Raw genomic sequence first — 24,523 nt, forward strand, 5'->3', positions numbered from 1 at the left:
AGGTTTTTTTTATAAAAACAAATATTTTTTATTTTTAGAGGACTACCTTAAATTTAAAGTTGAGTTGTTGATTCATTTTCACTTTATTTTAATCCTTGAGAAATGATAGTAGAAGACTGTAGTCTTTACGACGGGATATACCAATGTGCTGTATGTTTTGTGTGGAAGCAGAAACTCCACAGAAAACCCCGTGGGATATGAGGTTTCTGATCCCACTAGGACACAAATGAAATTTTTAAAAATAGAATTGAAGCTCTGCAGATCTAAACTGTAATTATATACTGAAATACTTTCTAGGGGCATAAGCTGTTTAACATTAAATGGATTTTAAACAAGAAATTTGAGGAAACCTTTCAACATGGGTTTTAAAGTAAGCTATAATTTGATCTATGAAGACTCACAGGCCATCTGATACTTTATTTTCCCCCACCTTGGGAACCTCTGAAAAAATGAGATGGTAATTTTTGTCCCAAATTTCTAATGTTGTCAAGACATGGAATTTACTCATTCTGTATCCTGTGGGAAACACACGAATTGAGGGAATTTCAAAAGGCAGAAGCAAATTTCCTAAGATAAGAATTACTTAATCATGATGAAATCATTTTTAAAACCTTGCTTTATATAATTAAGAAGTATTTCAATAATTACAATAATTGCTTTTAAAACAAAACAGCAATTATTTTCAAGGCAAACACAGGGGAAGAAAGGAATATTCACCTAGAGAGTTAGAAGGCAAAACTAAAAGAAAGAATATCAAAGTTAACGTTTGTATTCCTTTTTATCAGGATCTCCCCATGGGCAGAACCTTGTGGATTCTGGAAGATTTGTGATAGTGGAATGATAGACTAAGGAGCTAAATATGAGAATCTAAGATCTCATTATTCAGTATCTGCTGAAGGAGCCTACATATCTCACATGTTTATGCATAAGGACGCAAACTAGAGATTACCTGGAAATCTTGTAATTATTTGACATAATCCTTCTTTTCTGCAAAGCTGATGCTGTAAATCTGGTAATATGTTTACCTGAAAGGAATGAAAAGATTCTAGTGAGTTGAGCATTCATAAATGCTAAAGCAAAGAAAATGCAAAAACCCACAGGGTAGGGTTGTCAACTCTCCTCTACCTTTCTACACCCTACCTTCAAATCTCTGCAAGTCCACATTCAAATCCAGAATAATAAAGTGGTTTATTTGATAATATAAAACAAAAACTTGCCCTCAGAAAATTTTAAAATATTTGGGAATACTTCTGAAAACCTTGATATATTTCACAGCCATGATATGCGCTAAAACTAACAGAAAATACTTCTGTCCTTACGGCAAATACAGTAACATGAATAACTTGACAGTTGCCAATTACGCTTTGGCAGAAAACAGCACTAAACATACCCCAAAACAAACGAAACTCTGAAGTTCCAAAGGCCCTCAGTGATTTGAATCACAGCCATTTAGTGGAAATTCGGTGCTCTGCGTGTTTCAAACTTTAATATATAGACTTTATTTCACACTGAAGGGCATTTATTGCTTCTGGCTATAAAGCCCAGTCACTGTGAAACTGTCTTCTAACAAAAATTTGTTCTCAGAAAGCTTCACAGACATTATCATAAATTCAAATATATATTTTACCTTATAAAGAAAAGCCACCAAAGCTAAATTTTCTTCTTCATTTCTGAATTTACAGACTGATTATCTAGCTATTATCAACCAAATTCCCAAAAGAATGTCCCAAAGCCTTGTTAAAACTAACAGAAAGAGATCAAGATGATTTAGCTTGATAATCAGATTCACTTCTGAGAAATTATTGATTACTTTCAAATTAACTCCCTCTAAACTTACCAAGTACGGTAGTTTCTCCACTGTGTCCTCCTCACAAGGCTATTTAAAAAGAGCTCAGTGGGGCCTGGGTGGTTCAGTTGGTTAAACAACTGCCTTTGACCCCGAGGTCATGATCAGCAGCAGGGAGTCTGCCTCTCTCTCTGGCCCTGTCTGGGCCGCCACTCCCCCACCTCCACCCCCCACCCGCATCGCAGCTCATGCTCTCTCATGCTCTCTCATTCTCTCTGTCTCTCTCTCAAATAAATAAATTAATAAAATCTTAAAAAAAAAGAGCCCAACTGCAGTTGAAAAGAGAGAACCGGAAACACTGGTTTTAGGTCCACTTAACGACATGTAACAGAATCATACTTGAGCACATCACTTTGTTTTGTCTCTTACAGCTTTTGGTCTTCAAATTCCGCTGCCTCACTAAGGTTTTGATCAATTTGATAATTCAATCATCAGTCGTAGTTTTTACAAAATGATTCACTTTAGAGTGCTCTGAAACGGTGCGTTGATTAAACATTTGCTAACCCTTGCCATCTTGTTAACTCTATTCATTTAGTCAGCAAACAGCAAATTTCAGCCCACGCTGTGTATGAATGAAGCCGGGGCTTCCGCTGAACCTGTTCCTGTGAATCTGTGTGAGCAACCTTGTTAACTACCCACGTTTGAGAGTCTCCAAAGATACGAGGGTCCCTTACATTCTTCCTGCACTGGGAATGCAAAGGTTGTAAGTATGGAACACTGTAGATGTTAGGGAAGTCTACATTTCTCAAATTCAAAAATGAGAAAGTTCAGAGACTAAAAGTAGAAAACAAAGAATAGTTTTCAGAAAATACTTAAGTTTACCATTCAGACTTCCTAAGAAAGGCTGGAAGAAAGAGAGAATGCTGCAAAAATATGGAGAAAGTACAATAAAAGTTGTTCTTTTTTAAAAGATAATACACAAAGAACCTTCCTAAATTACATACGCAAAAACTTTAAAAGTCAATAAACCTGAACAATTTCCCCCCGCATCAGCCAAATCAGTTGCTAATGACTACACAGAAATGTTCATAGAAGGACCCAGAAAGAAAAGTAGCATATTAGGTAAATATCACTAAAGGCTATGTGTTTGATAGGGTCCAGTTGAAGACTTTCTCCCTCTTTCTGTAGAGCTCAGGGCAAAGGTGCTGCTACAGCAGATGCTAAGAGCATCTGTGATGTGCTGTCTCATCCTACACAAACCGGAAGGAGTGCAAGAGTCCTGGTCAAAGGGATGCCCATAACTGAACTAATGGGACAGAAGACTTTGTGCAAAGACAGCACAGCTTGCACAGATTTCAGACAGAAGTGTGGTCGCTGTGATTCATCAAAGAGGTGGCTTTCTGTGTGAGACCTGGGGTAGAAGAATAAACTGACTCAGGATCAACAAAGTATTTGCTTCAAGAAAGCAGAGCCAAGGGGAGCCTGGGTGGTTCAGTGGGTTGTCTCTGCCTTCGGTTCAGGTCATGATCCCAGGGTCCTGGGATCAAGCCCTCCATAGGGCACTCTGTTCAGCAGGGAGCCTGCTTCCCCCACCTTCTCTGCTGCCTCTCTGCCTACTTGTGATCTGTCTGTCAAATAAATAAATAAAATCTTAAAAAACAAAAAAGAAAGAAAAGAAAAAAGCAAGCAGAACCAAGCCAAGGAAAGCAACTGCCCCCAGGCTTCTGCCTTTCATGTTTCCATCTCCCACTCAATGACCTCTTTCCCGTGTTCCTTCCTCCAAAGCACATCTTTGGAATTCACAGAATCTTGACAGATGATATAACCCAAGGTGACACGTGACACCAGAAATAACATTTCCATTCTACTATGTAACAGAGCACGAAACTAAGCAGCTAAACCGAATAACTTGGCACAAAGAAATATATTCAAGGGCTATGGGTCATCTGGCTATAAGCAAATCAACAATATTACATGTATTTTCCATGTATTTCCATCGTTAAACCCAATAATGCTCTTCTATATCCTTGTGCTTGTTTTTTTTACTTTTATGTTTATGCACATCATAAAATATATAAGATTTGCATCATTACTGAAAGGAACATCAAAGAGGTTTTAACTTGGATAGCTGACTTTTATACAACAAGCTTCTCCAGCTCAACATTGCAACATTAACATTATTTTTTAATAGGCTTTATTACTTTCAGGTAGTTTTAAGGTTCACAGCAAAATTCAGCAAAAGGTACAGAGATTTCCCATCTACCCACTGCCTCTACACATGCACAGCCTCCTCTATAAACAACCATCCACCAGAGTGTACCTTTGTTACACTTAAGGAATCTACACTGACACATCATTATCACCCAAATAATTATTTTCAATATATAAGGCTTTTGTGTTGGGCTTGAGTGCTTTCCATACACATCTACGTATGTGTATGTTTCATATAAGCTGCTGTTCTTCTTGGCATAGAACCTTTCATATCTTTGAAAGGATCAGAATGTGTAAGAAAAATGATAATGATATTTGAGCTCTGGGATATTTCTGAGATCAAACTGAGAGAAAGGAAATGTACATGTAGAAAGATTTCAATCCCCACATACTTTCCACAATCCTAATCTGTGAGTAATCTACATTTAAATTGTTCCTGTTATAGATGATCAGAAGCAAAAGTAAAAAATGATTCTTATTTGGAGACATAGTTCATTCATAAAAACAACAACCTATCAGTTACCAACATTGAGAAAGTGCTTATAAACGAAAACTGAAATTACAGCAATACCCTGAGCTCGTAAAGGAGACTAGACATTTGAATATGGACTATTTGTAAAGTTTAAGAAAGCACTGCGGGGTGGTGGTGGAACTGGGAAGCCTCCCTCAAGAATCCTGGGAGTGACACATATTTCACACTGTATCTTAAGGGGCTGCTCCTCGTCTTCATTAGATTGGTACACAGTTCTATCGATTATTTTATCAAAATTCAGATATTCTCCAAAAGCTGTTCAGTATCATCCCCAAGGAAGAGAACGAATGACAAGAAGGGTCGTTATCTCCTTGTCTCTCTCATGCAATTATCGTTCCATCAAATTCACCTGAAATTGTGCTCAAATGCTTTATACTAAGAGACATTTCAGTAGTTCTCAGTGCTCCAAGGACTAAAAACAGCATCCTGGGTTTAGGGACTGCTAATCCTACAAACATTTAGAGCTAGGAATGAATCCCTCTGTTCTTGAAACATTAGAACCTTTCTGTTAAAGGTGAAATACAGCCCCAGTTACTAAACTTAGTGTTACCCCAAATAGTGGACCTCACTTCACTTTCAGCATCATGGGGACCCACAGAGTTTTAAAATCATGTTCCTCTCCTTCTGACTAATTAGCGACTCTGAGCCACTTGTTTTTCGTAACAGATCTTCTGATGGCCTTCATTAAACTCTTAAATTCCAAAGCTCTGATGTGATGAATAATCCTAATTTGAGCAGGAGCTCTTCCTTTGTTCGTCTAAGAATCCCCGACGAACCTGAAGCAGCTTCTGTTCCGAATATTTATGTTGACATAAATAAGTCATGGTTCATAAAGATTCAAATTATTCATGTTCTAAAGTGACAGGTATCTAATATGTATCATTTAGAATGTTTGAATTCTTTAATAAGAGTATTCATTAGCAAAGGCTGTAAATGCGGTCCTAAATATATATATATATATATATTTTTAATTGCATGGTGATGTGGCCATGAAAACAAAATTCAAAGTCAAACTGCCCAAGTTTGAATTTTCTGGTTGCTTTATTTATTAGCTATGAGGGCGTAGGCAAGTCTTCTAATTTTTCTGTGCTTCGATCTCTCCATATGTAAAGAATGGACATAAACATGTGAGCACTTAGAATGACGCGTAGCACTGATAGGAGGCCTTGGCAAGAGATTCACGAGAGAAGTGGAGAGAGTACTTATCTCCCCGGCTGCTTCTTTGCAGGGCTATGATTTGGAACTGGCTGTATTCCCCTATTTCATAGTTCCTTTCCGGTGATCCCTCTTTCTTGGTCCCAGCTCTCATTAGGTTTTGCTAACCACCTCTTCTAGGTACTCTTCTTTAGACGGAGGGTAGTACAAGTATCTTACAAGTACTCTGGTCCCTGGGGCCTCTAATCATTTTTTTCCCCTTATCTTTTTTTTTATTAGATTCTCTCTAATCTTGTTTCTCTTCTTTTATCAAAACCTCAGTAAATAGCTCCTTCATTAGTTTCTCTTCAGTTGAATCCTTTCAAGGATAGCATTTGTCTCCTGCTTGGAGGTTGACAAATATTCAAGACTGTAGACTTTATCCTATAGTTGATGTGAAGCCGTTCAAGACTGAAGGGCAGGAAGAACCAGGTTCATTCAGCATTTTATTTTTCATCCTGATAACTGTAGGCAGGATGGATTTCAGGAACAAGACATATTTGCTTCAGAAGTTAGGATTTTACAATAAACCTGGTCAGAATAAAAGTAGTGAATATGGATATTTGAGAAATAAGAGACTTGAGAAGTATTTAGGAGTTGAATTCCTTAGTCCTGGTAATTGACAGAATGCAGAGGACAAAGGAGAAGAAGGGATCAAAGGGGAAGGCCAGATTTCTGCCTTAGGAAGTGACAGGACACTGATGACCAATAGAACAGTAGTCCTGCCGAGACACTGGATGAAAGAGTAGGAATGATGTCCCACGGAGCATAGGAGCTCATCTTCCTCGTGTTGAGTCTGAGGTGCCTGCGTGATATGAAAGTGAGGTTTAACAGGCAGTTATTCATATGAGCCTGAAGCCTGGGAAAATGCTTGAATTTTAGATGTTACTTGTGGAAATTATCAACCACCTTGGGAATGGTGTTGAGGAGCACAGGTATGTAAAGTATGAGCAGAGGAAAGGAGCTATGAAAACAGAGAAGGAAAGGCCAACGATTTATAAGAAGGAAAAAAAAAAATCAAGTACTCAGCCCAAAGGGCACAAGAGTCAAGATTTATAATAAGGAAGAAGATATCAAGATTGTCAATTGCAGAAATATCAAATAGTCAGGGTAGCTACTACAATACTATTTCACTACTGAGAAACAGATACTACTTACTTTTGATGCTTTTCTCACATTTGAAAAATACTATGGACCAAGAAATGCTGGTGTTAATATCCAAAGGGCTGTTAAAATCTGCAAACATTTTGAAAAGAATATTTACCTTTTGATGTAAACCCAAATGGCATACGTCTTCTTGGGATATGCAAGGTTTTCCACCAGCTTTCCTAGAAGACAGGCAAATGAGCAGATCCCATGCGCCCAAATCACCTAACAGCAGAAGAATATTGAAAAACATATAATTTTTATCAGATTTTTGAAGAAACCATTTTTAGATTTAAGAATATTATTTAAATCCTAAAACACAAGAAAAATGATTCTGAATATATTTAAAAGTTGATATTTGAAGTAATTGAAATTTTCAACTTTTCTAATTTAGAAACATTTTTATATTTTTATATTTAGTATCATATCAGGGAAAATTCACTTACGTAAAGCAAGTCTTAAAACTCCTATAAAAGACTAAAAATTAAATGTTTTAAGTCACATATTTTATAAATTTATGTAGTCTTATTTAGAGATTGGGAGGAAGGATGATTAGAAAGTCTTTTAGGATAGGGGGTGATTGCAAAATCAAATAATGAAAAGTCAAAACACCAAATATTTTGTTCTAGGCTTTGGTATCACTATCACTTTTCACAAATCAGATTTCTTACAAAGACTAAGTTGTGGTCAGCAGAAAAAAAAATTCAGTGAAAAATAAAAAATAAAACAACAGGTTTTCTCTAAAAGGAATTCATGGTCTAGTTATAGATAGCAGAGTTAAGCTCAAAATACAGAGTATGACATGGACCAAAGTAAATCATATTTCAGCTATCTACCAAGGACAAAGCTCTTTGCCAATAAATCCTAGTAACTTGCCAAAATAATCTCAGAAGAGTACATTCTTGCTAGTACTTGAACATTTGGAAATTAACATTCGTGTGTTATAAGTTTATTTTCCCTTACTCTCTTTGATTTATTTATATGTTTTTATCAACATGTCTTACACATAATTGGTGCTTTAAACACATTTTTTAAATGAGGGGGAACTGGATGGCTCAGTTGGTTAAGCATCTGCCTTCGGCTTAGGTCCTGATCTCAGGGTCCTGGGATCAGCATCGGGTGTCCCTGCTCAGCAGGGAGTCCACTTTTCTCTCTCCATCTGCCTGTCCCTACCCACCCTCCACCCAGGTGTTCATGCGTGCACGTTCTGTCAAATAAATAAAAAAAATCTTTTAAAAAAATTGTTAAATGAATGAATAACTAGCCCATGATATGGTGTCAAACATGTTACTTTAGAGACAATATAGAAATAGGTAACTAAAAAATAACCAAAAGAAGAACACTAAATAATGTATAAAAGGATTGATATTACTTGGGGAACTTCTGCATTTGAGGTAGAAATTCACTTTAAAAAATTAAGCAATTTCTGTACACATGGTCTGATCTGTTGATCAGTCCTGAGATAATGTTCCTTCGGTAGCTCTTTATGCCGGAACTCACAAGTCATCTCTTGCATTAGGTATCCGTGGTTTCTAAAAAGCTAGAAAATAACCAAATCATGTCTTTTAAAATTTCACAGAAGAATGTCTCACTTGAAATCATAATGCTTTCAAAGAAGGGCTTTATAGAAAAAAAAAAAAAAGATCGATAAGGAAGAGGGACCTATGACCATCGGGAATGACATTTCACTCTGCACTAATCAAGTACTTTACCTTTTGACAAGCTCTATGCTCTCAGGGCCACTGGTTCCTCTGTAATTCTTCTGTTTCTAGAAGAGAAGCCTCTCCACCAAACAAAGGGATCCAGACCACTGAACTCAAGTTAACATGTGAGCCCTTGTCCTAGAGCTTCTCCATTTGCTCGATTTATCTCAAGATGCTGGAATATAACACAATAGTTCACAGGGACATAGAGAAAAGATGCACTTGATTGAGGGGTGGGAGAAATCTCTCTATGTAATAGCCATCGACCTCTGGATTGGAAGATCTATGCCGCTCCCTGCATCCTCACTTTGAAGGAAACTCCAAATGGATTCCTAGAGCCAAAAAAACACTCCATGATGATCCCACTACGAGATTGAAAAGTGCACCTGGCACTTTCAGCCAAAACCTTTTGATATGGACTTAAAAGGGAAAACAAAGAGAAAATATTCATTCAATATTATTATTTCTAGCCGAAGAAACACTAAACTAAAACACTAAAACTCTAGAAGAAACCTCCTGACATAATATACTCAACCCAATATGTTTAGAAGACAAGGCTATGCAACGAGAGGATTTCAAATCATGAACTGTACTGTTTGGACATTAAAAACCCAGTAGGTTTTATATTCCTCCACGTCTGATACACACCCTCCTTCACTACCCAAGGCGTACACACAATTTCTCAATTTGATGACAATATATATATTTAAGCCATAAATGTTTAAAACTGGAAAACATGTTTAAATAATTCAAAACATTTAATTTGTAAAGAATCTCCTACGAGGACATTGTACTGGAATTATGAGTGTAAATAGCAAAAAACAACAAAAAAAGGAAAAGTACAGTCACTGCCCTGAACCATCTATGAGAGACCTAAATGAACATTAAAAACAATTTAGGATAACTAATAAAGTGCCATGCAGTTTCTTGACATTTATAAGGGTGACCCCTTACCTCTCAAAACTATTTAACAAATATTTTAAATTTAAAATTAATAATTCAAAAACACTTTATAGCACATACATTTAACCTTAAAATGAAAGTAGAGTATAGCCCAAAGTTTCAAGTAATCTCTTCAGATACTTCTTGTCAAATTCTTGCCTCCACAGTCTGAAAAGTACTGATTGTCATCACTCAAAATTCCTATTGTTACCCTCACTGAGTCCTACCACAAATTTCTAAATCTGCTTCCTGCTTAAATATTCAGTTTAATGGAAATTTATGTTAGATCAACACCTTCAAGCTTATAATCTGATGAGTGTTTCAATGTATTATTTCAGTCTTAGTAATAATGACAAAAATAAACTTTAATAACTACCAAAAACAAAAACAAAAAATCTTGAGTAGACCTTTTCACTTCCATCTCCAATCTTAAAAGTTAACTCCCTCCCCTGAGGCCCACAGTCCCTTTTTAAAGAAAAAGCTTTATTTGTTTTGTGAGAGGCACCGTGTATTCAAACTTGGTTTTAAAAACCCCCAAAGCCACACTGTAGTTAGAAAACCAGCAGAGAAAAAAGCACATTCACTAGCTGAGAAAAATCACATTCAGAAGTCAACATTGGAGTGTTTGGGAAACAAATGTGTGCCTTAGCAAAATTACAAATTGGTAAATATTGTGGGGGCTTTGGGGCTGTGCTCAACTAGCTGAAAGCAGGAGCAGTTAGTAAGCAAATGCCCCTGGGGGTACAGCAGAGATGCAGACCAAGGGCACATAGGGACGGTCCAGCCTGCATGTAGGGTGCTTGTGGCCTGCATGATTACTATTTTTGTTTTTGTTTTTAATTTTAAGTATTTGCCAAAATGTGGATGTCAGCACAATTCACCTGAAAATCCAGATTTCTGTCTTCATTTGAAAACCTGAAGGCTGTGGTCCTACGGGGTCCATTTCCTACAAGGTGGAGGGCAGCCACTGACGGGAGCGGAGTACAGCTTCCCACATTTTCTCCTGTTTCTGCCATGTGGCCCGGCCTGGGCCCCAAGAGCCTGGCTCTGCCTCCACGAGGCCAACAGTCCAAGGCCTGGTGTGAAAACTGTGAGTCGGTTTGCAAGAGCTGCTCATTCACCCTTTAGCTTTCAAATGAATTAGAGTTGGTCCTTAGGTAAATTGGTCTTGTTAAGATGACTGTAGTAGGTAAATCGATATTTGGTCAGTTAGTCTTACAAGGATGTCTGAACACACGCTTTCATCTCCAGTTTAGACACCATGCTCTCCCACAAGGTTGAGTAAGGTCATTTCAACTCCAGAGACATTCTACTACCCGTTAAAAGTTGGTAAGGACTGAAGTGTGGTCTCTTGGATTAGTTCTTTCTCACAGGAGCCTGGGAAAATCAGGCCAGGCCTATGGGCATTTTTTTTTTTTTTCACTTATGCCTCTTCTCTGGAGTTGGACCGGTAGAGAGGATGAGGGGTCATTCCTAGGTGGGCCTGTTCTCATCTCCTTCTCATCCACAGTTTCTTTGGGGACTCTTTTACGACATTCAGCCTGTCTCAGGCCTGTCTCCATAGTTCTATGTAGCCTAGGATAGGCTTTTTTCTTTTATAGGCACTGGGGCAAACATTCTTTCTTCTTTTTTTTTTTTTTTTAAGATTTTATTTATTTATTTGACAGAGGTCACAAATAGGCAGAGAGGAAGGGGGGAAAAGCAAGAGAGAGAGGGGGAAAAGAGAGAGAGAGGAGGAGAAGAGGCTCCCCGTTGAGCAGAGAGCCCGACCCGGGGCTCCATCCCAGGACCCTGGGATCATGACCTGAGCTGAAGGCAGAGGCTTAACCCAGTGAGCCACCCAGGTGCCCCTGGGGCAAACATTCTTTATGTTGGTCTTACTCAATGTGTTTCTTCTACGCTGGAAAGTTGACATTAATATTAGAGTGTAAGAGCAGAGAAGTCAGACCTGGATTTGGGGAAAAAAACAAACCAAACTGAAACAAAACAAAACAAAAAAACAGACAAAGCCACCCTGGGCCAACTTGGATGGGGGTTTCTTGGGTTTTCCTGACAGACAGAAACGGAGACCTTTAGAGGATTCAGCCTAGTTCCTTAGCATATTGCATTAGGATTTGGTGCCAAAGCCACACTAATAATTAAGTCAACAACAGTACTAGTATTAGTAGTGATGATATCAACAGTAAATCTTTCTGGAGCACGTAATTACTGTAATTATGTGCTCCAAAAAGATTTGCTGTTGATACAGGTACTATTCCAAGTATTTGTATCGATTCACTTATTCCACAAAATATCCTCCTGGATATGATTATTCTCCTTCTGAAAAGCACAGGAGGTTAAATAACTTGTTCAAGGTCAGCCATCTGGTTAGTGGTGGGAAGAAAATGTGAACACAGGAAGTTTAACTCCAGGGGCCATGTTCATGACTATTATCTCATTATCCCTTCAAAAACCACAGAGGCAATAGGAGAAATTCAGCTTATGCTACCTTATGAATTTTAACTTGAGCAGAACTTCCAACAACACCATGGGGTAGAAGCAATTATTCCACACACTTTACAAGAGAGGAAACTGAGACAAAGAGGAATTGCATAGGTTTGGTATTTTCCCAACTACTCTCTAGTGCATCCATTTTCCTTTGGGACCTCAGAGGCAAAAAGGACTAGAACAGATTATCTGGGGCATTCCCAGACCCTCACCCAGCAATAGTGCTCCAAAAACCTTATTAGCTATCACTGTTAATTGAAGTAAGTAAAACTTTCATCTTTAGAAGGAGGGAGTACCTCAGCTGCCCATGTTCTTCGGAACTATAAATATTAACTTGGCCTCCATCTACTTTTGAAAAAAGATCTCTAAAATTTCTTAGATTTTTTTGGTAGTTAAAATGATTTCTTTCCCCGTCACATAGAAACCAGAGCAAGACCAACTCCCAGACTGGACTAGCCAAGCCCGTAAATAGAGAGGTCACAGGACATTGTTCTAGGAAAACAGGATGTGGATGTTCTGTTCTCTGACTCAAAATTACAAAAACAACAAAAATCTATACAGGCTTCTGTTTATAAACTGTGGAACAAAATTGCTGATAACACCACATTACCATGCCTCCTCGGTGTTGGCTCAGATATCAACCAAGACCCTGTGGTAGACAGGGTCTGGATTAATTAGTTCAGACATAAAATGGCATTGAGTTAGTTTTTATCCTTCTCTTTTTGTTCTCAGGAACCAACTAACTTCTCAGTGTTAAAAACAAGAGCTATTTTCAAAGGTTTTGTTCTCGTTTTTGTTTTACTCAGGCATCTGCCCTACAGAGTAAGGTCTGTCTTTAGGATATTTCCAGTCTCGGGGTGCCTGGGTGGCTCAGTGTTTTAAGCCTCTGCCTTCGGCTCAGGTCATGATCTCAGGGTCCTGGGATGGAGCCTCACATTTGCTCTCTGCTCAGCAGGGAGCCTGCTTTCCCCTCTTTCTGCCAGCTTCTCTGCCTATTTGTGATCTCTCTCTCTGTCAAATAAATAAATAAAATCTTTCAAAAAAAAGAAAAAAAAAAGGATATTTCCAGTCTCTCAGAGGCAGGTTGCCATGTAAAGCAAACAATCATTTCCTGGCTCTCCAGTGACCTCCCTCATTGATAAAGTCTACCGGTTCAGTAACTCAACCCAGAGAAAAACAGAGAGCTCTGAGGTATTATCATTCACATAAATGCCATGTATTTTCAAGGAATGACAACTTCAGTTTTCTGGCACACTATATAAAAATCTCAGAATATTAAGTCTATTCTGCTTTGTTTTTCTTCATAACATTTATCATGATCTGACAGATTATATATGTCTCGTCTATGTGTTTATTGCTGCCTGCCCTTCCCAGTAGAATGTGAGCTTCCTGAGGGCAGGGCTGTGTCTATTTTTTTCACTACTATATCCTCAGTATCTACAACAGTGGCTGGGATTTCAGAAAAATTTGCTATATAGTTTGAGATCCATAGTGAATGTATAACTGAATGTGAGTGACAGATCAACAATTAAAACTCAATCAAAGCCAGTATATTGTGAAAATTAAAAATAGAGATAATGAAGAAAAATATTAAAGTAGTTTACAAGGAGGACCTAAAGATATATTTTGGTTCTTAGTAAGAATAAGAGAGAAGTAAGCCTAAGAAAATAAAGTTAACCATTCTTAGCATTTAAAGAAATTATGAAAAGAAAGCAGATTCCAAGTGCTTTACTTAGTGGAAACTTTTTTCGTGAACACATACATCACATTGAAGCAGAAAAGATTTATAAAGTCTGACTTGGAAAATAAACTTGTCCAAGAGCTTCCAAGATACATAGCTATAAAAGCCAAGCCTCATTTACTTATTCACAGTATTATACTGTTATATTCCGTAAGGATACACATTCGGTGATTTCCTAAAATGTGTGGCTTTTTTTAAAATCAAGAAATACTGAAGATGTTTAAATTTTAAGTAACAGATAATATTCCTTTATAATACAACATGAGAATATTCCATATCGTTACTGTTCCATCTGTATACTCTTTCTCTTTACAACTAGACTGTGAGATTTTTACTGAATAACAATGTATCATTTCCCTACATCAATCCTTTATCAGAGTTAGTAAATACAGCTACATTCATGAATACATTATCAACTTATTGATGACAAATTTGGTTCTATGCTTGATAACACCATAAAATTGTCTGGCTATAAATTAGCCATTGCAAATATCTGTTTTATTCCCAAATCATGCAAGTTGAATTAACCAGTTCTCTTAACTTATATTCTTACTGTGATGGATCCACAGAACAGTAATCCAGCACCCACAATAAATTTTATTTAAGACTTTTTTTTTTTAAGATTTTTTATTTATTTGACAGAAAGAGATCACAAGTAGGTAGAGAGGCAAACAGAGAGAGAGAGGAGGAAGCAGGCTCCCTGCCGAGCAGAGAGCCCTATGTGGGACTCGATCCCAGAACCCTAAGATCATGACCTGAGCTGAAGGCAGAGGCTTTAACCCACTGAGCCACCCAAGCACCCTATTTATGACTTTTCTTTAACGACAAAAACCATTCCCGTTCTTGTATCTAACACTGATTATTATAGACGCTTAGTAGATATTTATTGGATTGACTATTGCAATTTTCAGAATTTAAAAGAAATCATTATATACAGAACTTTAGATATTCAGTGATTATACAACATGGTCGTAAATCTAATTAAGTCTAGTTCCTTACTCCAAGAGTATGGTCATGGGTTTTGCTTGTGATGCCTCTGGTTCCTTATCCTGAGCCAATGTAATAACTTTGTGTTTTGCCACAGAGAAATTCTAAGCCATTCTCTCTTGGTGTTCCAAATCCACACTAGAAATCAAGCTTTCCTATCCCACTGTCTACCCTCTTTCTGCCCTGTGAGAGGTTGTGAAGATCAATGAGATCATTACTGCGAGGAGTTTTGAGTTTCTGAAATTCTCCTGCTCTACTCATAAGCTCAAGAAACCGATACGATGCAGAAACTTTTGCACAAGTTTAAAAAGACTCCTGCTCTAAAGGAATTTTCCATCAAGAAGAGCTTGAAAGGAAATAGATCAGTTTATTCTTATGAAATAAATTCAAGATATGTTTACTTTAGAAGGCTCCTTGGGTTTTTTAAAATGACATTTTTAAAGATTTTCGTGGTACTTCTTTAGCCTGCTGTTGAAGTGTCATCAAACGTATGTTTAAACTTTTACTGCTTTCAGGACTATTATCTGTCTGGGATAAAACTCTCATTACAGCATTTTACCAAAGTTCTAAATGTCTGGAATTCCCACCAGCTTGAACACCTTAAAAGAAATGAACACTGAGGCAGTTTTAAAAATCAGAATATACCTCATGCCTAGATATTGGTTTCTAACATCGTTCTCCAATAAAAGGAACCACAGGTCCTTGGAGAAATTGCTGATTCAAGGGGGCTGGAATAGTAAATATACAATATGATCCTAGAGCATCGTTGTGCCAGAAAGTAAGGAAGAGCTCAAAAACAAACAAGAAAACAAACAAAAGCAATGATGGAAGTATGTCAAAGGGATGTAAGAGCTAATGGTCAAGACTGGAACAATTTAGCAACAGAATAAGTAATACTGGATTATAACCCAAAATATCAAATAACTATCCATAAGTCCAGGCTGATATAAACCAATGATCTGAATAAATAAATAAATGGGGATGAAGAGACAAACCTTGAGAGTAGAAAAATACCAAATAATGCACGGAGCTACTGTAAACTCAAGGAGCTGGAGATCGGCTTCCCCATCCTCTGAGCTGAACATAATGCCATCTTTCTGAAGAGGACCGTGTGGAAAGCAGAAGTCAAAGAATAACAGTGGAAGACCTGACAAACACTATCTCAGGCAAGTGATCAAGGTTAACACCAATAGTGGTAAGTCATGGTGAGACTATATAGCCTTGACATGATGTGCTGAGAACTACTGTGGTCTGACTCCTGCAAGCCATAACTCCAGTCTAGTCTTGGGAAAAATATCAGGCAAATCCCAATGGAGAGACATCAAAATACCTGACCAGTTCTCAAAGCTGTCAAGTTCATCAAAAACAAAGAAAGTCTGAGAAACCATCATGGCCAAGAGAAGCCTAAGGGGACATGATGACTAAATGTAATGTGATATCCTGGGTGGGATTTTGGAATGGAAGAAGGACATCATGTAAAAAACTAAGGAAATCTGAATAGGGTATGGACTTTAGTGTTTAATACATCAGAATGAACAAATTCTCCAGAGGAAATAAGATGCTTGTTTAGTATATAGATGTAACTAGGCATAAAGTCTCACATACTAATTACATATCTCACTATGTATTTTATTATTTTTTTTAATTTTTAAAAAGATTTTACTTATTTATTTGACAGAGATTACAAGTAGTCAGAGAGGCAGGCAAGGAGAGAGGAGGAAGCAGGCTCCCCACTGAGCAGAGAGCCCGATGCGGGGCTCAATCACAGAACCCTGAGACCCTGACCTGAGCCGAAGGCAGAAGCTTAACCCACTGAGCCACCCAGGCACCCAGACTCACTAGGTATTTTATACTCTGGGTGTTGTACTGCAAACAGCACTACAATGCTGAAAGTAAAAAATAATTACTTTTTATGCAAGATGCATTCTCTGCTAATAAAAATTCCAGTGGTATTTAAAATACAGAGGATTAAAACATAGATCAAGTTTGGGGTTTGAGGCTCTCCTATTAATACATGCAGTTCCCCAAATTGTTAGGCTTCATTTTCATTTGTTACTGTTTCTAAATTCAAATCCTCTGGTGATTTTGTTTACAACCATTGCTTTTGCTCCTTTGCCAAGGACTCCCAAATTTACATTTCTCTACACTTCTCAGGTTTAGAGAGTCATTTCCAGCTACATTCTAAACAAAGGCCCCATTGGACAAGTACAAATCAGAACCCATTATCATCTGCCAAAATCTTGTCCCTCCTTCCACTTTTCTTATCATCAAATGTGTAGCCAGTCTCTCCTTCAAGCTAGAAATCATAAGGTCATCTTCAACTTGTACTTGTCTCTCATTCCCACATCCCGCTGATTTCCAATTCCCATCAATTTTAAGTTAAAAGTTCTTAAATATTTCCTGCCTTTTCCAAATCCTATTGCATTCTCTAAGCCCAAGATCTCACCATCTCTGCAACATCTTTTAGTCTCCCTGCTTCTAATTCTTTTTCCTTCTCTAACCTCTCTATAGCTCTCCATCGTCCAAAAGCACATCTTATATTGCCAGCACAAGACAGATCAAATTCCTTAGCAAAGCAACCTAGGCCCTTTGTATCTGCCCTAACCTAGTCTTCCAGTCACGTTTCCTCTCAAAGCCGCCCCCCCACATCCTCTTCTGCCACATCAAACCCTCGTTGGTCCCCCTGAGACTAGCACGCAGCTCATGCTGCTGAATGTTCTTCCCTCCCAAATCTGCTGGAGAGCTCATTGTTACATACTAAGTATTCTCCTTGCACACTTGCCTAGATCCCCACACTCAGAACTGGCAACTTCCTTTTCTATAGTGGAACATTGTATTTGTCCTTCATACTGCTTATACTTTATATTACAGTTAAACATGCCCATCCTTACTCCTCAGCAAGGGTCCTTGGATCTGCAACATTGTCATCAGCTGACAGCTTGTCAGAAATGAAAAATTTCAGCCCCCAGCTTAGACCTTACCAAATCAGAATTTGTCAATAACAGGTGACCTCTATGCATGTGTCTGTGTGAGAGGCACTCACATCTACCTAGACCCTATATAGTTCTTTAAAAGGTCTCACTCCCCTTTGAAATGCTCTCTGTCCCACCAACACCTACTTCAGTGCCCTACCCATAGTTCTTGTTTAATAACCATGTGTTGACTATAACTTGGGTGGTTAGTGTCACTTGTGAAATATCCTGATGCCTCAATATAATGTCCTATGCCTTATACTTGTTATGAGATTGGTGCTTTAAACTAAGTTCTTTTATTTCTTAAGTACTTGACATGAGTATTTGACAGACATTTCTTATACCAAATTCCACATTATGGAACAGGAGTTTTCAGTGTATAATTAGCATTGTGACACTTCATTTAACCAAATATTATTCCTTCTTCCTGTTTTATTAAAAGTCATTTTGCATGACTTCTTTAAAATGCAATGAATGCAATGTAGTCATGTCTGGTTTAACATTTTATAATAAGGCACTGGGGACTATGAGCAATCTGAAAGGGAGGAGGGAGTCACTGATTTAAAATTTATTCTAAGAATAATTCCACACTAATTCAGCACAGATGAGAACTAAGGCTTAAGAAAATTAATTCACTAACATGAGAAAAAGAACCAACTCCCTCAATGGCTTATTACTTAATGCAACAAGTATTTTAGGATTACATATCCCCTGCTCATAATGCATTATTTTCAATCTCTTTGGAGATTTATTTAACCCAATCATATATTTCTGGAAGATATTTATCTTCCATTTTCAAATCAAGCAATAGATAATCTAATGAACTTGTTCAAGGTCATTCCTAAAGGGAGTTGTAATAATAGTACTAACATCTAGGGAATGTTTTGAGGCTTAAATAAGTTATTACTTGTCAAGTGCTTAGAACAGTGCCTAGTAGTTGATGAGCTTTATATTAGTATTTGTTTAACGAATAATTAGGTGAGTAGAGGGTATATACAGGCTGATAAATTCCAGATCTAGGTAATGAAGTTTCAAGAAACAAAATATGACATCTTCTAGCTTATTATTTAAGGCTTATGTACAGAGTGATACAAGTGTAATTTAGGAAACACAGTGAATAATCTTCTCTTCCAACTCTTTGCCATCCCTTTGTTTCTTTGACAGGCTTTTTCGCCATAGGAGGAAACACACTCATCAATGGTTTCCATCTAAGGAAAAGGGAGGACCTCATCAGTGTGGAGGCGCCAGTTAAAATTCATGCACATCATCTAGAACAGGGCTCAGCAATGTTCTCTCATTGGTAGTCCAAATGCATTTGTTAGAATAGGTAAGCCTTGAAAGAAATGAAGAAATGGACATTCTCATGAGTGAGTAGCAACTAGCCCTAAGTGGTGGGTGTTATCCGAGCAGCAAGGCCAGCCTCAACAGCACCCCAAAGTGGGTGCTTTAGGTAAGGAGGCACCTGGGCAATGGGCAAACAGATCTACCGCCTAAGACAAGTTTCATCCACTTCACAATTTTCTGAAAATTGGCCCTGTTCCTAGAAGCCAAGAGGATATTGGAAATGTCTCCTGAGGCTAATAATTCTAGTATTCATGTGATGAATAATATTTAGGTCAATGTGAAACTATGCCAAACACTATTAAAGTGCACCATACTTTTAAAGTGACTTGTTCTTATACATCTATTGGGTATAATTTATCCCACAGATTTTAAAAGAATTCTGCAAAATCATAGTTTCCTCATCTCATAATGATAATTTTCCACCTCTCCAGAGAGGCTCGGAATATGAGTTGCTATTTTTCTAATTATTAACTACTCAAAATTCAGATAGTAAACTCATTTCTTTGATTGTCATTATCTAAAATCATTTTCTTTGTTTCATTGACATTCTTAATTTTAAGATTTACATATGTATTTTATTATCTTTTTATCCTTTAACTTCTATCAAACGGATTCCCAAGAATAATGTTGCTGGCTTAAAAAGTGTAAGTATTTAAAATTTTATAGATTTTTCCAGATTGCTTTCCAAAAGAAAGGTATGAGAACTTCCACACCCAGAATTCCTACCAGCAATAGGTGACATCACCAGTTTTGGGTTTTGCCAGTTCTACAAATGTAAGGTGATATTTTATACTTTATACCATTTTTCTGTAACCTTTTCTGAATTTCACGATCTTTTCTTCTTTGTTTTGCCATTTGGATTTTCTTTCTATGAACTTTTTTTTTTTTTCAGTAACCTTTCGTCCCAATTTGGGGCTTGAATTTACAACCCCAAGATTAAGAGTCACATGTTCTACCAGCAAAGCTGGCCAGGCTCCCCTTTGTAAACAAATTTACATGCTTTATATAAAAAAGTTTTCTGAATAAAAATGAAGTTAAAAAACAGCATTTAGCATAATAAAAATATTTGCAATTAATATGCAAACAAAACTTCCTTTTTTAGTAAAAAATTAAAACGGTGTGTCATTTTTAACCACATCAGATTAAAATCATGTTAACATCTATCCCCTAAAGATTGTGAACTAGCACTGGTGCTGAAAGTCAAACTAGGAACCATCCTTTTGTAGAGAAATTTGGCATGGAGAACCACCGTTTTATTATTTCCACCCCTTGGCCAAATAATTGAGTGTTACACTCAGATCTCCAACCTGTAATATAAATGAATATAGTAGCAAAGTTGTATTTATAGCAATTAGTTGAAACAATTCTTAACTATCTATCAAGAAGGACTTAGTAAAAATACTGCAGTGTTCCATATAATAAAATACTAAAAAAGAATGAAACCAAAATTTTTCATGCACTTTCCAGAAACTAGTGTGCTATTGTGCTTAAAGACTCAGGTTTGGAGGGAGACAGTCCCAGGACTGTCAGACAGACTGACAGACAGCTGTGCCAGCTCTGGAAGACATTGCTCCGTTTCTCATTGGTGAAAGAGAAATATCTGCCTTAAAGACTAGGAGTGAGAATTCAATGAGCTCATGTAGGTAAAGTGCTTATCACAGCACATTTAGTTAATGATCAAAAAAGACAAACTTAAACCTACTGATAGGAAAATCTATTCAAATTTTTATACCTACATTGATATGGCAAAGCTTTTATCAGAATATCTGAAGATTAACATTTTATCTTTTAAAACATGGGGCATAAGCTATTGTACAGAGAGGCAGGAGGCAAAAGGGGAGGATGCAAGTATGTGTGCTCACCTGTGCACGTGCAAGTGCATGGTTGGGCTGTGCTTGGAGAGATGCCTAGAAACATGCACAACATTAACTGGGTTATCTCTGGGTGGTGGGATTTGGATTCAATTTTTTACATTCATCTTTGTATTTGCAAACATTTGGTTCAATATTCTACCACAAACATGTAACAACTTTGTAAATGGGACTATTTTCTAAAAATGTAGTTAGGATATGCACATGTGCAGCCAAGTAAAGAAATATTATTCTCTGAGAAAAATGACATTTGTCTTTTTATACACTGTGTATCTTTCCAAGTACTATAAAATGTCAATTAACTGTTACAGAGAAACAAAAATGTATGGAAAATTAACCTGGATCTTGATCACTTTAAAATTCAAAATGTTTCTGATATCACATAGAGTACCTTAAAAATACTCAATGTGACAAAGTAATAGGATTTTTTTTTCCCATAAGACAAGAAATAAAAATTGGCCTCAGCATGCAATAGTCTTGCTGTGTAGCTATGAGTTAGAGATTTCAGGTACCCACATATAAGGTCCTGCTGGTAAACTTTAATATGATATTTCTCTAAAAAATGGATAAATAATGAATAGAGATTCCTGAGCAAACAAACCAGTGGAAACGCAAACACTCATTATTCTTGATATGTTGGCTTTCTGGATGAGTCTTCAGATTACCATGGAATGTGCCTGCCTTTCTGGCATTCCCAGCATTCTTACTATGATGCAAGTACCCATTTCCAACAGAAACAATCTGTCTATACTATAGCTGTGAATTTGGATTTCTACTTCCATAGAACAACCGGTAAAGTTCTCATTCTGAAAACAAATGACAGAGTTTTGATACTGGTGATGTTTGGTGAGATGGGAATTTTTTTTTCTTTTTTCTTTTTTCTTTTTTTTTTATGTCTAATTGGGAAATGCTTTAACCTTTTCAGGTGGAATTTTGACAGCACGAATGAAGAGCTTCAAAAAGCACCCTCATTCTCCATTTCAGTAATTTTAATTTCAGAAATTTGTGCTAAGAAGAGTTAGAAATGTAAACAAAGATTTATATACAAGAATTATTTACAACAGCAAAATATTGATAAAATCATAAATACTTAACAATGTGGAAAAGATTAAGAAAATTATATTAAGCAAACATTAAATATATCTACATAACATAACATGACATAACCACTGAAAAATGTTCACAAAGATTTTATGGCCTGTGTTACTGATAAACAGTATGCTAAAAAAGCAAGCTAGAAAATTCTGTAATATGTATAAAAAACTTATAAAGAAACATGTCCAAAATTAACTGTCTTTGTTGGTGGCCTTATAGGTAATCTCTTCCATTGTTTATCATACTTTTTATGTATTTTGCAATTAGAATAGATCCTAAAGATGATCTAATTCCAAAATCTTCACCTTCTGTAAAACAAAAGGCATCTGAAGAAATGAAGTAACTTAGCCACAGCTTCACATTGAGAATCCAACACAAGGTCGCTTTCCTCTTTTCCCTTATACCTTCTTGCTGCTCCTTGGGGGCCTATAATTACCATTTAGTATAAATCATATGTCCATATTTTTACCTTGATCCCATTATCTTCAAGCAAGCCCAACACGTTCAAAGAAAGTTTAAATGCAGCTGCTTGTTGCTATCAATTCAAATGGACCATGGGTCTTGACTATAAAGAATTAAGACAACAGGGACCAAGGCTTTGCATGCCCACTTATAATTAATGGGTTTAGCATCTATTTGATTTCAGGAGCGGGGCTTCTCGCCAGTGTGGAAGGTTGGCTCAGACTCCTGGAGAGGCAAACGGTAAATTAGTTGGCTACTAACTACTTAAACAGCAAATAGGCAGAATGTCGTGCTTCTGGAAGAAACACAGAGAAACTGTAATAAAGAAGTATCTAGCACAGTAGTCTCAACATATGGTCCAGGACCAGCATGTTAGCATGACCTGGGAATTTGTTATTTTCTAAAACACATCCCCATTGCTACAGGGTCAGATCTACTGGGAGTAGGATTCAGCAGTCTGATTTAACAAGCATTCCAGATAATTCCAGTACATACTAAGTTTGAGAATCATGGGCCCAGTAAACAGTAGGTACTGTGCCGGTGCTTTGCCAAAACTACGTTCTTCAAACAACTATCCAGACAGGGATCCCCTTTACCTTCTGTAAGTACAAAATACAGAGCTCAATATTAGAGAAGCAGGGCCGCTAAGAGTCATCTCTACCCTTGATACCCCTTAATCATCTGTTTGGTCATTCTGGTAATGAGGTGGAATGCTAAACAGAATTTCTTAAATTCCAAAAGTTCCCTGTTCTAAATAGACCATTTTGTTGCACAGACGATGAGATTCTCATATGACCTTGATATTTTTCCTTAGAGAAAGAGCTGAAAAGAATAATTAATAATACTATTAAAAGGCAATTATTAGGACACCTGAGTGGCTCAGTGGGTTAAAGCCTCTGCCTTCAGGTCCGGTCATGATCCCAGGGTCCTGGGATGGAGCCCCTCACATCCGCAGCAGGCTCTCTGCTCAGTATGGGGTCTGCTTCCCCTCCCCCTTTGTCTGCTGCTTCTTTTGTCTACTTGTGTTCTCTCATTCTCTGTCAAATTAATAAACTCTTTTTTTTTTTTTTAAAGGCTATTATTAACTTCTTGGTGGAATTCTTTCCTTGAAAGCAGAGACATCACCGGCTTGGCCAACTCTGAAACAAGGTTACAGAGAATTTTCACGAAGGACAGTTGGTTTTGTTCAGACACAGCCTGGAGCACATTTCTGTTCACTCTACCACACAGCTATTTCCTATCACGCTAAGTAGTTTTTCCCTAGGTTTCCAAGAAGGAAATGGTGCTTGAATATGCGAAGGAGAGATTCAGTTATTTTCTTAGAATATTTGCAGGTTTATTTTTTTTTCAACTGCTTACTCATTTAATAGTGTGCCACTAGGTATATGCAAGACACTGTCTTATGCAGAATAAATACATAAATAAAACATTCCCTGCTTTACAAGAAGTTTATAATATAGAAGGGGAGATGAGATGAACACAACAAAAAAATATAAAAATACATAACACAAAGCATACTCTAGGCCACAGAGATGTGTGAATCATGAATCATGAGGTCTCAGATAACTTATTTACCACTTCTACTTTGAAGGACATTCATGGGTAAACTTATAAATTAATTTAGATCTTAAGAAATGGCAGACAGGAAGGAATTCTCGGAGCCAAAAACCTCAGTAGCAGTGCAAATCACAAAACTTTGAAATGTGATCAGGCAAAGCTGAGTAGGCCAACAGCGGGGAGCCTACACATTACTATCACTTAGGAGCCCTGTAAAAAAAAAAATAGTGATCCCCAGGTTCATTCTCCTCCTCTAAAATTCTGATATAATTTTCAGAAGTGGGACCTGGGCAGAGACTTTTGTTAAGATCCCTGAATAATTCAGGTGTGAGGTCAAGCCTGAGAATCACGCTACAGCCCATTGGGGAGGAGTCTGACACAATGGTGTAAGAAGCCCCGAATGCCATGCCTTGCAAGAATACGTCCTCTGATTAGGAGGAAATGAGATGTCACTTAAGACTTCTGCACAGGGAAGTGATGTGAGCAGAGCCAT

At 37.3% G+C, this 24,523-nt stretch overlaps 1 protein-coding gene across 4 annotated transcripts in view; it reads right to left on the reverse strand.

Moving 5' to 3' along the window:
• The window catches only part of CPED1 (cadherin like and PC-esterase domain containing 1), a 264,988-nt gene that overhangs the window by 200,659 nt on the left and 39,806 nt on the right, over positions 1-24,523 (reverse strand). For 2 of the 4 annotated variants that reach the window (XM_059396509.1, XM_059396510.1), the window contains 2 exons: positions 6,988-7,094; positions 950-1,025 (listed from right to left, as the gene is read on the reverse strand). In XM_059396509.1, the coding sequence (XP_059252492.1) occupies positions 950-1,025; positions 6,988-7,094 (183 nt within the window). Of the gene's footprint in view, positions 1-949; positions 1,026-1,837; positions 1,891-6,987; positions 7,095-24,523 lie in introns of those variants that run through there. The other 2 variants (XM_059396511.1, XM_059396512.1) reach the window with 2 other exon arrangements.

The sequence above is a fragment of the Mustela nigripes genome, chromosome 4, assembly GCF_022355385.1.
Source record: "Mustela nigripes isolate SB6536 chromosome 4, MUSNIG.SB6536, whole genome shotgun sequence".
Lineage (NCBI taxonomy): Eukaryota > Metazoa > Chordata > Mammalia > Carnivora > Mustelidae > Mustela > Mustela nigripes.